This window comes from Hesperophylax consimilis, chromosome 1, assembly GCF_061612785.1.
Source record: "Hesperophylax consimilis isolate HC1 chromosome 1, BYU_Hcon_1.0, whole genome shotgun sequence".
Taxonomy (NCBI): Eukaryota; Metazoa; Arthropoda; class Insecta; order Trichoptera; family Limnephilidae; genus Hesperophylax; species Hesperophylax consimilis.
In genome coordinates this window covers 4250386-4265784 of record NC_142836.1, presented here as the reverse complement: position 1 = coordinate 4265784, position 15399 = coordinate 4250386, and the positions used below count along the sequence as shown (strand labels likewise).

General features: G+C 32.2%; 1 protein-coding gene across 1 annotated transcript; it reads left to right on the top strand.

The window, feature by feature from the left end:
• Nucleotides 1-277: 277 nt before the first annotated feature.
• On the top strand, nt 278-13840 carry LOC149426151 (uncharacterized). The gene is made up of 2 exons (XM_089635901.1): nt 278-408; nt 12769-13840. The coding sequence occupies exon 2, from the start codon at nt 12773-12775 to the stop codon at nt 13220-13222; it is 450 nt and encodes a 149-aa protein (XP_089492027.1). The 5' UTR covers nt 278-408; nt 12769-12772; the 3' UTR covers nt 13223-13840.
• Nucleotides 13841-15399: the final 1559 nt, after the last annotated feature.

Sequence of the window (15399 nt, the reverse complement as noted above, 5' to 3'; positions counted from 1 at the left end):
TATATTACCTCCTGCGGATTACTGATAAACAATAAATACATATTATTTAAGACGTCTAAATAAACTACAGCACAAAATAATCAATAATTTAAAATATGATTTTTATTTTTATTTCTGACCACCGTGTGAATGCGTCAGGTCATTCGGTGCAAATGTCTACAAGTTTCTCCCTTGACGTCAACTTGATTATACACCGACCTTCGGCAGAAACTTGTTGGCATGTTTTTATCAAGAAGAACACAATTAGTATGTATATTTCAGCAAGTTAATCGTGATATAAACAACTGACGACGCTTGTGTTCTTCAGTTCGAGAGTTGAAATCGTTGCGCCAACACGTCAGTTGATATTTTTTGCCAGTTGAGTGCAGTTTTGGTTTTTCTTACACGAGTTTTATATATTTCTAACAGGTTAGTAAATGCGAAATTGAATTTTTAAAACTTGGTGAATATAAACGAAGGCAAACTTGTTAATCAAGTTGCATGCATAATTGCTCATATGATTTAATGATTATAGCTGGGATTGAAAAGAAATTTGAATTTAAATTTTTCGGATCTACATCAAATTCTTGATTTTGGTTTATTTTTCAATCGGTTTAACGTCAATTTTATGCATTTGATTTTAAATTTGAGAGTTTCTCACTGCAGCGAAACATATATAATTTTTTTCAATCGATTTTTTTGGTCTGGGAGACCAGATACAGAGAGGGCTTGTCAAGGTGTTGCAGCGCTACTGTCTCCCAGAATGATTGAATGTATGTTGCAGTATGAATGTGTAAGTCCGAGAATAATGTGGATTAGGTTCAAAATCGGTTTGACAAGGGTGTTTCTTGTTGTTTGTTATGCCCCTGTCAATTCTGAGAGTGACGAAGAGAAAGATGATTTTTGGACTGGTGTGAATGATGTGATGAGACTGAAAAATATTAATGAAAGGATTATAATGGCAGGCGATTTGAATGGGTGGGTAGGAATTAGACGTGACGGATTTGAATCGGCCTTAGGTATGTTTGGGGATAAAAGAACGAATGACAACGGGAACAGAATACTTGAAGTATGTTTAGAGTGGAACCTGTTTGTGTCCAATACTTTTTTCGATCATAAAGGTATCCACCAATATACGTGGGAAAGAGGAAATGAGAGGTCAATTATCGATTTTGTAGTAATTGACTCTAGGTTGAGAGCCGTTACCGAGGACACGAGAGTTTTCAGAGGGGCAGAGGTTGAAACTGACCACTTTCTGGTGGTGTCGAGAGTAAACCTTTTTCGCGGTTGGCGCTCTAAAGTGAAAACGGTACTAACGCCAACAAGAATCAAAATAGAAAAACTACAAAACGATAATGAGAGAAGTAAGTATGTGAATTGTGCAGAGATGAGATTGAATGAGAAAAAAATGGATGGTCTAAGCATAGACGAAACATGGAACCACATAAAAGTGAGTCTTTGTGAATCTGCTAGAGAGGTGTGTGGAATAAGTACGCAAGGTAGAAAGAAAGGTGATGCATGGTGGGATGATGATATTAAAGCACTGGTCTCAGAGAAGAAGAAAGCATGGTTATGTCTGATTGCGGCTGGCAGTGCTTCCAGCGAAGAGAAGGATCGAGCGAAAGAAGTATATAAGGAATGTAAGAAAAAAGTAAGAGTTGGAGTGAAAGAACGAAAGAAACGCCTGGAAGAGGAAGAAGGAATGAAAATGACAAACCATTTCCAAGAAAACATTAAGCTGTTTTGGAAGGAAGTCAAAAGGTCCCGGTGTGGCCCTGAAACCGGAAGCATGAAAGTAATAAAATCGAAAGATGGAAAAATGTTGACGAATGAGGAAAAAATAAAAGAGAGATGGATGAAGTATTTCGAGGAAGTCTTTGAAAGCGAAGTGAGTGACAGTGATTCTAGCGGCGAATCAGATACGAACGATGATGGACTGAATGTTACCGAAATTAGCATGGATGAGATAGAAAGATCAATTAAGTGTATGAAGAATGGTAAGGCTGTCGGTTTCGACAATATTGCTGCTGAATATTTTAAAGGAGGTAGCCGTATAATTCTCACATGGTTGTGCAATCTTTTTAACCAATGTTTAAAGGAAGGTTACACGCCTTTAGATTGGAGAAGGGCAGTGATCATGCCATTATACAAAGGTAAAGGGTCACGTATGGAATGTGGGAATCATAGGGCTATTAGCCTGCTAAGTTCAGTTGGCAAGCTGTATGGTAGAATTTTGATTGAAAGGGTAAGAAAGGAAACAAAGGATAAAATATGGGATGTGCAAGGTGCTTTTATGAGTGGAAGGGGGTGCATGGACCAGATCTTCTCATTGCGTATGCTCACCGAGAAGTTTCTGGCAAAAAACCAGAAACTTTTCTGTGCCTTTGTAGATCTACAAAAAGCATACGACCGAGTCGACAGGAAAAAGCTATGGAAGGTGTTGTCCAAGTATGGAGTGAATGCGAATCTGACTCAGGCAATTGCGTCTCTATATGAGGGAAGCGTTGCATGTGTTAGGGTGAACGGTGGTTTTACGGGGTGGTTTGATATCACAAAAGGTGTTAAACAAGGCTGCGTAATGTCACCGTGGTTATTCAATCTATACATGGATAATTGTATGCAAGAATTGAAAAATGTGGGATTGGGCGCGAATTTGAGTAATCTGAAAGTATGTTGCCTGTTGTATGCTGATGATGCGGTGCTGATTGCTAATAGTATGGATGATCTGCAGTCTCTCGTGTCTAGGATGAACGAAGTATGCGTGAAGAATGAGTTAATGATGAATGTAAGTAAGTCTAAAGTAATGGTGTTTGAAAGAGAAAGTACGAAAACAGTGTGCAATATAGTTGTGAATGAGGAATACTTGGAGCAGGTGGATGAATTTGTGTATTTAGGAAGCATGTTTACGAGAGATGGGAAGGCTGACAGAGATATTGAAAGAAGAGTAAATGCAGGTAACTCCATTAATGGAGGACTGAACGCAGTTGGCGCTAACAAAAAATTGTCCAAAGAAGCGAAGTTAGCAGTCCACAATGGAGTGCTGGTACCTACCCTGATGTATGGAAGTGAGGCATGGAACTGGCAAAGAAAGGATGAAAGTAGATTGAATGCTGTTGAAATGAGATCCCTGAGGCGTATGTGTGGTAAAACTATGTATGATCGTGTGAGGAATGTGGATATCCGCAAAGAGTGCAAGGCTGATGTAAGCGTAATGAGTAAGATCAAGAAAGGGACGCTTAGATGGTTTGGGCATGTAGAGCGAATGAGCGAAGAAAGGAGTGTAAGGAGAATATACGATGCAAATGTGAATGGTAGCAGAAGTCGGGGACGCCCGAGGAAGACATGGCACGACCAAGTGAATCAGATACTTGAGTCCGGCCATGTCAAGAGTCAGAACAATAGAAGAGTATGTATGAGACGATGTATGAATGTGAATGAGGCAAGGAGTGTGTGCCAAGACCGAGTTGTTTGGCGGTCCGTCCTCTCTGCCTACCCCTGCGGGGAAACGGCGTGATGGTTAGTTAGTTAGTTAGTTAGATTTTTTTGGCATTTCAAATGCCGAAAAATAAAAGGATTATAGTTCTAGTGTATTTTGATGTTAAATTATTTTTACCGAGAAAAAACCGTTTTATTAACAAATAACCACTTTCGTGAAAAGATAAATTAAGTGCATAGTTATATTTTGTATAATTTTTTTAGTAGTATCTTGTAAGATTAAAAGTTATTACGATGGAAGTACAATTGATTTTACTGTTCATCCTTCGTAGCCATATGAACAGTAAAATCAATCGTACTTCAATCGTTATAACTTTTGAAGTACCATTGATTTAATAAATAAAACGTTTTTTCTCGGTAAAAAGAATTTAACACTAAAATTCTTTTTACCGAGAAAAAAACGTTTTATTTATAAAATCAATCGTACTTCAAAAGTAATTACGATTGAAGTACGATTGATTTTACTGTTCATCCTTCGTAGCCATATTAAATTATCAAACAAAAATAAATTGCAACTACTAGCGATTTTTGGCATATTATGACAAATTTGAAAAACCGTTTTGAGCGATCGCTTGTCAAAATGTGTCAAATTTACACATTTAAAAATATAGGATAGACGGCGAAATCTAGGAGGATTTATTGGCTTTAAACGGCATTTGAATATTTTGAGGAATTACATTATTTAAATAATATGGCAAAATGTATTTATATGAACAAACATATAAATACATTTTGCCCGAGTGGATATTTGTATCTTAAATAATGTCTTTCTTCTTTTTGTCATAATATTATTGCGATAAACGGAGGACCGATTTAAAAAAAATTATCTTCGTTGTGAAATTACAAGCACTGTCAATATGATTTGCGTGAACATTTTCTCTCATTGCCTAACGGAATTTGAAGTCAATGATCCATACAATAAGGGTACATGTTATTATGAATTACTGATAAGAAAATATTATATTTATTCATTAATTTTCTGAACGCTTCCAAAGCGACCTAAAACGATAAAATAATTCAAGCAAACTTCCGTCATCATAAATACATTTTATTTTTGTCTGTTGATTATTTCGCAAGAGTTTTTTAATCATTTAAATGTCCATGTTTTTATTATACACTGATGATAGCCTTTTAGCCTTGATCCAGGTATAAAGAACTTCAACACAGTAGATTGTTTTTTAAACATTATCAAGTTGTTTTTGTTATACACCAGAAATAACGGTTTTTTATGTTGCTAACTTCACCTAAAAATGCAAATTTATGAACATACATTATCAATGTTGGTAGGATTGTTATTACGCATTAATAACATTACAATGACAAGGATAAAAAAAGGACTCTTTTAGTATGTTGACGTGAAGGGTTGATGGTCAGAGAATAAAGAATAACTGAAAGCATATGAATTAGGCCGGTATAATAATGGAATATGTATGAGACAATGTAAATATATGAAAAAAATAGATAAGGAGTGTATGTGAAGGAAGTTGTGAGAAGTTACATCATTGTGAATCAAAGGATATTAATATTAATTTATTACATTATATTGTTTAAAATTACTATCGCCTAGCTTAGGACGGGTTTTTTCAATAAATTTGAACAATTCATCGAATTTCGTTGTTAATTTTCAAGTTCTGTTACTAACCATAGTTAAATAATAACAGAACATGATTTTTAACTTTGTAATTTTATTAATTACTGTTCAAATTCTGTGAAACAATCTGTCCTTCGAAAATATGGCTGATATTCGAAATCTAATTTTCCACATTTTTCACCCGGATCAATTATTAATATGCCCCTGTTTGGTATTTAATAGGAGAATTTTCTTTACGGGCAAATATTACAAGGTTTGGAAACTGTTTCTGTTGAGACTGCGAAATATTCATTTTCGACTACTTATACCGTATTATTTGCAATTATATTTAATAAACGCTTGTTATTCTCCTTACAACAAAACAACATTTCAATCTATAGATAAGTAATGTTTACATGCTGAAAGCTAAATGACACATATTTATTTTTATTTTTTATAAGCAATAATTATAAGCCTGAAACACTCATTCACATTGAAAAATCTCCTGATAAATGATACATGACGCCAACGGGACTTGAAACCGTGTCCTTTCGATTTCCGGTCGACAGGTCTAACCACTGAGCTATGGCGGCTTATCTCTTATCCGCGAAATAATTCAATATATACTATAATAATAATAATAATAATGACATGGAATTTATATAGCGCAGTTTAGTGTCATTTCACTTCAAGTGCGCTTAACTACTCGTATAACAAACTTTAAAAAAAAATGGTAATTCAGTATTAATGGTTCTTAAAATTATTCCTACAGTGTGCCTTACCCAATACAGATCTAATATTATAACACTAAATACACTGTTTATACAAAGTGATGACAAAACTTAGAATAACAATAACAGTAGGACAGGACAAAACACGAATATTAAAACTAAAACATAACATAAAACAATGTTTCATTCAACAATTACTGCTTATTAGATTTTTTCACCTGAAAACAACCAACTTTATTTTATATGAGAAAGGCATTGTAAGTGTTAACTCTCTCACTAGATGGCGTTGAGACAAATTGTCTAAATTTTTTGGTGAAGATACTAGAACTTGTCAAATATTAAGTATTATTTTTAAAATAAAGTTGGTTGTTTTCAGGTGAAAAAATGTAATAAGCAGTAATTGTTGATTGAAATACTAGTATATATTGAATTATTTCGCGGATAAGAGATAAGCCGCCATAGCTCAGTGGTCAGAGCTGTCGACCGGAAATCGAAAGGATACGGGTTCAAGTCCCGTTGGCGTCATGTATCTTTTATCAGGAGATTTTTCAATGTGAATGAGTGTTTCAGGCTAATAATTATTGCTTATAAAAAAATAATTGTTACCCTTTGTGCTATGCATAAAAAAATCTTGTCTTAAACATTAGTTTAACAAAAAAAATTATAGTTAAATGACACATGATTATTATTTTTTTTACACAATATTATGTTGAATATATATTTTCAGAATATGTGAGTGTATGTTTATGCCCGGCTTCAGTATGTAGGCTATTAGATGATGTGGGACAGATTTTCAACAGTTGAAGGGAATTTATGTTATTGAGGAAATGCCAAATTTTACAACTGACCTGCAATATAATAGTTTTGACCCGCTGTTCGGATTACCTCGGTTTTCAATGCTATTTATCTTGACTACGTATATATATATCATTTTATATTTTAACACATATTTCTAGGAATTCATCGTGACGTGCGTAGCAACTATTTATTGACTTCAACTGTTCACTTGTCATATAGTGTTAGATTTTGCTGCATTACATACATTTGTGTAAAAAAAATGTAAAAAATCATTGCCTGCGCTCTATGTTACTGATACCAAATCAAATAGGTCAAAACCATTGTATATTTAAATGAGTTATCGCCATCTTTGAACCAATTTGAACTAAAAAATTAACGGTACACAGTGCACAAGTTTATAATATTTAACTACCATCATTAAAGCCAGGAAATGCAAAAATGGGGCGTGGCCATACATATTTGCTTTCCGAGACCATGGCCGCGCTTTAAGGCGAAGCTTAATGCTAAATCACGATTTTGATTAATCTTTATGACGAATTGGTGGTACATTATGAATACTAAAAAATATGCTTCAGATAAATTGAAGGTTTTCCTATCGTTTCGTTTCAATAGAATTTAAATAAAAAATAAAAATTACTTAATAAAAAATATAAATGCAAACTAATAAAAAAAATATTTTTACAATAGAAATATACGAAAACATAATGGAAACAACTTTAAAAAAATACAGTATTATAGCTAAGATTATCAGTGACAGTTTCACCTTATTGGTTTTCTTGTTTTCTTTTAAAATTATTTACAAAATAAATAAAAACCAGTTCTGTGCTTGAAATCGAACATTTGTAGAATCCGTTTGTAAAGCGATTTTAATGTCTATTACCTAAAATATACGGTATACCAAGAATACATTTTTCGCTAATAGAATCCTCTTAAGGTTTTTTGTTTTTGTCGCGATTCGTGTTCAGGAGGGCAGAACGACCAATTTTTCAGAGGACGTAAATACCGCCCTAAGATAAAATTTTAATTGTTTAGCTGTCTCATATAAAGTTTGAGGTCATTGTCACCAGGCGCAGTTTACTTCCTAAAAGAATCAACTTTGGGACTGGTTCTAGGTACTTACTTATCTTCTGCTTACGAGGTAAAGAATATTCAGGACAAAATGACAGCTGTTATTCGAAAAATTAATAATATATAAATACTGTAACTTAAACGTAATCCAATAAAGCTTAAGTTTTTAAACGTGACATTAAATTTTCAGTCGTTTCCTAATAAAAAAAAACTCAAAAGCCTTACTAATATTTCTTTTAAAATCTAAGAAATGTGGTAAATAAAAAAAAAGGATATGAAAAAAATCTACCACTCTTATGTTATTCTCAAATATAATATGTAATAATATGATGAGGATCTGCTAGATCTAAGTATATAAATACAATTCAAAAAGGAATAATAAAGACCATTCGGAAAGCAATCATAAGAACGCCCTCGATTGAACTATTCAAAAGTAAAAAATAAAAAAAACAACAAATACTTAAAAAAAATATACTATTGAAACTATTCAAAAATACATAATCCTCTACTAGACCGCATATCCATCACACTAGATCGAATCAAAATTGAAAAAAAAACATTCCAAGTTATAAAACCACATTCTGACGAATGGCTACAGATATAAAACGAAAAAAAAATTGTAAGTGAATTTTGAGAATTAAAATCTTTCCGAAAGAAGTCCATAAAAAAACTTCAAAATACAACTAAAAACGACACAGAAGACGAACCTAATGAAATGGAATTAAATAAATTTAGGATCTTGTAGTGAGGAGATCCAAGAAATACCATTGTTACACTAAAATACAATATAAAATTTTGTATGATCACATATGTAGTCGATAAGAAAAAAATCTTACATTAACAAATTGTTTCGTCTACATGAAGAACGCACAACGTGCTTTATCGCTTCCAACTATCAAAACAGCAAAATAAAATTCATTCTGACCTTCCCACAATGTCTTCCTCCCAATTTTAAGTATTTATTCTTAATTGTTAGTTCTCCTGGCTCAGCGTGTTGTGCGCAGTACACGTGGACGGAAGTATTGTGCTTTTGCAAAAAATAATTTATTACATAGTATTAAAACAATATTTTTAGATAAGACATTTTATGTCAGTCAGGTCGCGATAGAGAGTGTAGTAAATGCCACGAACTAACTTATGTTTTTTTAATCGCAAATATTAGACACGTTAACAACATTCCCTTAATTTGTCAGAGTCGAAAAAAAGCGAAAGCTTGTTGCTTTCCAAATTTTATAAAACAGAGGTTTTAGCAAATGAGAATAAATTATTTAAACTGAATTGAGCTTTTTTCTTTGAATGTAAATCTTGGTTTCAAACAAAGAAAAAAACGTTAGACAGGTGGGTAATTTTTTTTTGATTTGATAATAAATCATAAGTAAAAAGGCTTCAAGGGGCTCCGCAAAACATATATTATAATATTTCATGTACAGGAAATCATCCCAGGTATTGAAATCCCTAAAGTGGTATATTATTTGCTCCTCTAAATGCTTTCTTTGTTGGAAATAAATCGTATTTCTTGTCATGCAATCATACAAGATTTTACCATCTTTTACCTGGAGTGGAAATATTTTCATGAATTTCAATGAAAAGACATCCATCTCTAAACATTTCTTAGGCTTGAACCATTTTTTATATGCCATAAAGCATATTTAACCGACACTTGTCTTGCTCTTACTATTGCTGAAAATAACTGGCGCATTTAGAATTTGTAATAAATTTATAATCAATTCAACTTTTTTACAGGATGTTTGTAAAACTAACACCAAATAGAAGATATAATTAATCATAAAATTTGATAGCCTCCATGGTTGGGGAGTAACGCTCTTGATTAGCAAGCCAGAGGTAGAGGTTTCACATCCTGGCGTGCGCAAGTAAATTTTGCATGATTAATCTATGCTATTTCACAATTTACTCCTATCATAACACATAGTATTCTCGCGGCACATTCTAGAGTGGAAGATACTCGCAGTATCCCTCTGGTACGACCACCATTCAGAATTGAAACGTTGCTTGAAATGACAATCACTGGCCGTGATTGGTGACCAGATCTGAATAGCCAAGTTCTTTCCCACCACTAGTTTCACAACATACCACAATTGGGAATGCTATGGTCTTACCGGCTCCAAACGGTTGGGAACAGTTGGGACTCTTGTGTTGTTTGACATTTAAAAAAAACATTTCACCTAATAATAGTTTTAACCGAATATCATAATCAATCTCAAAAAGCCATAATGAAAATTATACTGAAAGTTCCTGTAAGAACTAGCACTAACGAAATCTTCACCAATCTTAACATCATGCCAATTAAACAACTATATTCTAAAACTATACTCATTTACATTCATAAGTACAAAACACAAGAAATAACAACAAACACGTACAATAGAAACACTAGATCTCATGGTCAAAAACTTTTCCAACAAATAATTACTAATACAACTTTTGGGCAAAAAAGCTTCTTATATCATAGTATTAAACTCTACAACAAAATACCACTCACACTCAAAAACCTCAACACTTTAACATTTAAATCTGAAATAAAAAGCTGGATTCTTAACATAGGGAGATCTGAAATAGAAAATTTACTGAAATCAAACACAGACTAAAACAAAATCAACTGAACTATACCAAAAAACATTTCATATATATTACTATACCAAAAAACACTTCATATATATATATCAAAAAACATCTTACTTATTTTAAAATTATTAAAAAAAAAAAATTGTATTGCATGATATTTGTTCATAATTAAATTTATTTGTAACTTTGATGTAATATTAATTTTCTTATAATTAAATTATACATAATATGTAAATGAAACCCTCAGCACGGGAGATCCCAGTGAGGATATCATTATATCTATTTGTTACACAAAAAAAAAGATAATAAAACACTTATTATTATTATTATTATTAATTACAGACAGGAAGAAATGTATTTCTAAAGAAATCATTACTTGCCTTCATCAACATACCATTACATACTTGTCGTTTAATCAATTGAAAGGTATCTTAATAATTTTAAATGAATAATTTTTTCATGTTTCAAAATTTTAAAAATTTTCTACAGCGAAATAACCATTGAATAATTAGGCACATCGTTTTTCCGCAAGGTGCTGTACATTGAATACATGAATATAGTTAGTTTGTTATTTTTTTCATTTTAACAAGTAGGTCATGTATATAATTATGTAAAGGACATTGAATGATATTTCTGTTTTGGATATAAGATAACAATACAGTCATTCCATTATGTCGAACTGGATCATTCCTATTACGTATATTTATTGTATTGTATGGAAAACCGCATCGAATTTTCAATGAAGGTACAATGTCGGGTCAATCAAACATTGTATTTGTCCAGTGCCATCACAATGCGTTACACCAATAAATCAAACAATTATAATTGTGTTTGCCGTGACCCCTTTAAGCAAACGATTTTAAAATATTTTTGTATCGGTTCCAAAGTTTTATTTTTGGAGATTAATGGTTTATTATATATATTTGTTTTTATTGTGGTCATTTCATTTCTATGTTATTGCCGTAAAAATATGTATAATAGTATTCATACAGCTGTTTTCCATGATCAATGTGTACGCAATTTTTATTATAAATAATTCTCCTGAATAATGTGTACAATACAGGGTGAAAAATTACTGATATAAAATATTGCAAATTCATGAAATATATAAAATTAATTATAATCCTGTAATAACGGGACTGTAGGCATTTAACGAATGAATTCACAGGTTTTCTAATAAACTATCAGTAAAACACGAATGTGTTATGGCGATGACGGAAACGTGTGCATAAAATTTTTAGTATTTTGGCACTTCGTCATTATGTAATAACAGAATAAACGCAGCTACATGAACACGTGTTCCGATATATTATGAAAGTACTTATAGTTTATTAGTAAATGGTCTGCTATCACATTTTAAGGCGATGCCATAAGTAGTAATGCAAAAACATGTGTTTTTGGTTTGAAAATTTAGTCGCCTAAAAATGTTTAGATGGTTTAATTAAATACTGCCAGAATAATACATCTTGACCTTTGAAATAATCGAGTATTTTTTATATAGGTAAGTCTTTTTATAAGCCCAGAAAAAAATAATGTATAGGCCTATGAAAACTGCTTTAGAGTTCAAAATCTCCTATTTACGAACCCATTTTCGGTTATGATTTTATTGTATAATGTGACAAATTAAGTTATTTATAAAATGATCGGAAAAAAATTAAATATTTATTCCTAAAAAACCACAAAATAAAATAAAAGGCACTTCTTGGCCATGTTTTTTTCTTGCATAAATCAAAACAGGTGTTATGGATGGTGTTAAGAGGGAATTTAAACCTTATCGCCATCTAAGTAAAGGTTGTTATTGATAGCGGCTCATTTTAAAATATTACACGACGTAGTGCATCGCCTTAAACAGAATTTTAATAAATCAGCAATACTCATTTTTCTCAGTGTAATAATACGAGTAGGTACTTACCCTAATTTAGAGTGTGGTTTATTATCTCCTTTTATGTTTATTTATTTTTTATAGGCTTAAACTGTACATATATGAAACATGGTTGTTCTACAAATAAACTTCAAACAAAAATTCAATAAAAAAATGTCCCCAGATTAATGTGTACGCAACATTTATATTGAAATACATACGAAAAACATAGAAACCTTAAATTATTTGATCATAATATATACTAAATTAACGTAATTACCTACAGGAATCGGTGAGTGACAGTGCTGCGACAAACACAAGTATAGATATTTCACCAAATATGACATTTAATTAATTCATTATAAAGATCAATATATTGGGTAAACGATATATGCGTAAAGTGAAGAAATGCAGCACATTTAAGTAGAGAGTGGCGAAAGTAGTTTTTGTTTATATTGAAGCTAGGGGCGGTAGTTTGTTGCAAGTTTTAAGGCTGTTTTGACTGTGGCTTGGAGTGGCTATATAAATTAAGAAATTATAAATGTAAATATTACGTAGAATTAACATTTACAATTGAATTGTAAATGTCATTTCAAATTTTACCTTTTAGCGGTCGATTTGTCCAAATTTTGCTCAATTGATGGCTATGTAACCAAAATTTCAACAAGTCCTTTTTATTTCAGAAAAATGAAGGGCTTCTTCATCATTGCACTTTTCGCTGTCATCGCCTTGGCTTCCGCCCAGCGTCCATTCTACGCCGGACTCAAACCTATCGGCTACCCTGAACTCGCAGACAGATTCAAGACTGACGAGGATGACGTCACCCCCCCTTCCCTGGCAAACCGCGTTGGAGAAGACGGTCAAATTATCACAACCACCACAATGAGGCTGCCAGTGGATGCCCGGGGAGACCAGAAGCTGGTGGAAAGGATCAGCAAGTGGCCAGTCGACAAGCAACCTTACTGGTACATCAACTGGAAGCTAATTGAGCAGCACAGGGCTCAAAGGCCCACTTTGGCACCAGAATATCCTGGAAATGCTCAAAACGCTCAACAAAATGCTGCGTCCGCACCTCGCCCACAACCCCAGCCCCAGTCCAGATCCTCTTTTGCCACGATCCGAGACTTCAAGAGATAGATCTTAAATATTAAAAACTATTACTAATATTAACTTATTGAAGTTAATACCCGTTGTAACATTAATTAAATCATTGAAAATTAAGTAACAACTCTCAATCCACATTGAAAATATATGAAGATACCGAAATGTAAAGATAATGGGCGTAATTGGGATTTGAAGCCAAATCCTCTAGTCTTACTGGGAAAAAAACATTTTTATTGTATATATGATAATATCAGTAATTGTTGGTTCCAGTAAGACTAGAGCATTTAAGTTAAAGATCCAGTTGTGCTAAAGTTATCTTTATATTTTTGGTGTCTTATACTATTTTAATATTTTCATTGAGAGTTGTTATCATTACTTTTTAATAATAAACATTAAAAACTGCTTGCGAAAGTTAGGATTGTGATACTTTTAATATGAATTTTCCACTACAAAGGTGAACAATTAATCACCAATCTTCTTGAATACAATAAATTATTGAAACATGTCTCCTCACAAGAGGGTCCATTATTATAAATTACAACCTTATACATATTTAAATAATAAGTTCTATTTTATTTATTATCATACTAATTTTTATATTATGTTACTGTTGTACATTTTTGGTCGAAATGAAATAAACAGTTAATGTTATGATGCGAAGTTATTTTTGGACTGTCCCGTTTTGATGTTACTTTGGAATGTCGTTTCATATGGTGATGTTATCGTGTCATGTACTGAAAATAAAATTGTTTTTGTAAGAATATTGCAATTGAGAAATCGTAAACTGCAGACAACAACAATTAGCATTCAAATATTTTTGCCCTGCGGGCTGAAATAGTAATTAAGTTTTTGAAAGAGAAATTGAAACTTTCTGACTCACCAATAATATTTTGTCTGTGACTACACTTATCGTTAGAGTTAAGTAAGTAAATAAGGAAATTGCAATCGAAAGGGTAAACGATTAGTCTAAAGCGACTGATAATTATTGTTTAAGTATATTACGTTGAGTGGGAATAAGTATAGGTATCGTTACAAGCGTCTGTACATAATATAAAATTACGTTATGGCCAAAAACTTGCAATTCAGCGTCCAAGAGAAACCAAGAGAAGTCAAAGGAGCTTATAACTAGGCATCGAAAAGATAATTTGCTAGTTTAGTAATAATTATTTGTCTAGTTTGTGATAGATCAACGGATTCAATTGATAAATTGATAATATGGAAACCTTATTAATTGAAACCTAAAATAGAAACTAATAACATTAATTCCCAGAGGATAACTAAAAAAGTAGATTTTTTTAATTTGTAATTATATACATCCGCATAACGCATTTTTGTTATTAAAAAACATTACTTTCATGTAATTCATTCAAAATTCACACAAAAACAGACAATAAAAAATAATTTGTCTGAAATAACCTAGCGTTTTCCGATAACATAAATCTAAATTTACAAAATGCCGATAATAATGGATTAAAACTGACAAATAACAGTAAATAAATAGAATTATACTAATATGATAGTGAATTGGTCATTAGAATTGAAATTACCAGATCAAAACTGTCATATTACGCGTATAGCCGGAAACGTACGCCAGTCTGCGCATACGCCAGTCGGCCAAGTACAATGTTGCTAGAGATTTTTTATTAGTAATAATTCTAAACAGAAATTGTACAGTCTTTGTACAGTGTGTTACCAAAACACCGTATAACGGTTGATAGGTGATTTTTTTTATTAATACGACTGTTGATAAATTCATATACTAAACAATAATAAGATAATAAATAGATTTTTAAAAGACTTCATACAAATTTTTGCTTATAGTTTTCTATTGTGTATTTCAAAGTATATCCCCATCTTCGATGAAATTGTTGCAATCCTGAAGTAAGTAAGAAGTAAGAAGGGAGGGGGGAGCAGAGGGCAGTTGTTAAGAAGGAGGGTTTAAAAGTGAGTGCAGGGATGGGATTTAAAATGGAGCTATTTAATAAATGGTTTTATTTATTTTTAAGGCTTTACTCATTTCAAGACCTTCTAGGGGTATTAAGACGTTGCTCTATAGCATTTCTACGCAGTACATCTATGCCCGAATATTTATGTAAGTAGTATTAAATAGCCCCATTTAAACGTTTCCATTAAACTCAACACAGTGAAAATTCAACACACTTTAAAAAGGTGATATAAAGTCATTAGAAATGATGAAAAACTTTATTTAT

What these genes read in the sequence shown, in the direction of transcription:
- LOC149426151 (XM_089635901.1), top strand. Translation starts at nt 12,773, where the DNA reads ATGAAGGGCTTCTTCATCATTGCACTTTTCGCTGTCATCGCCTTGGCT.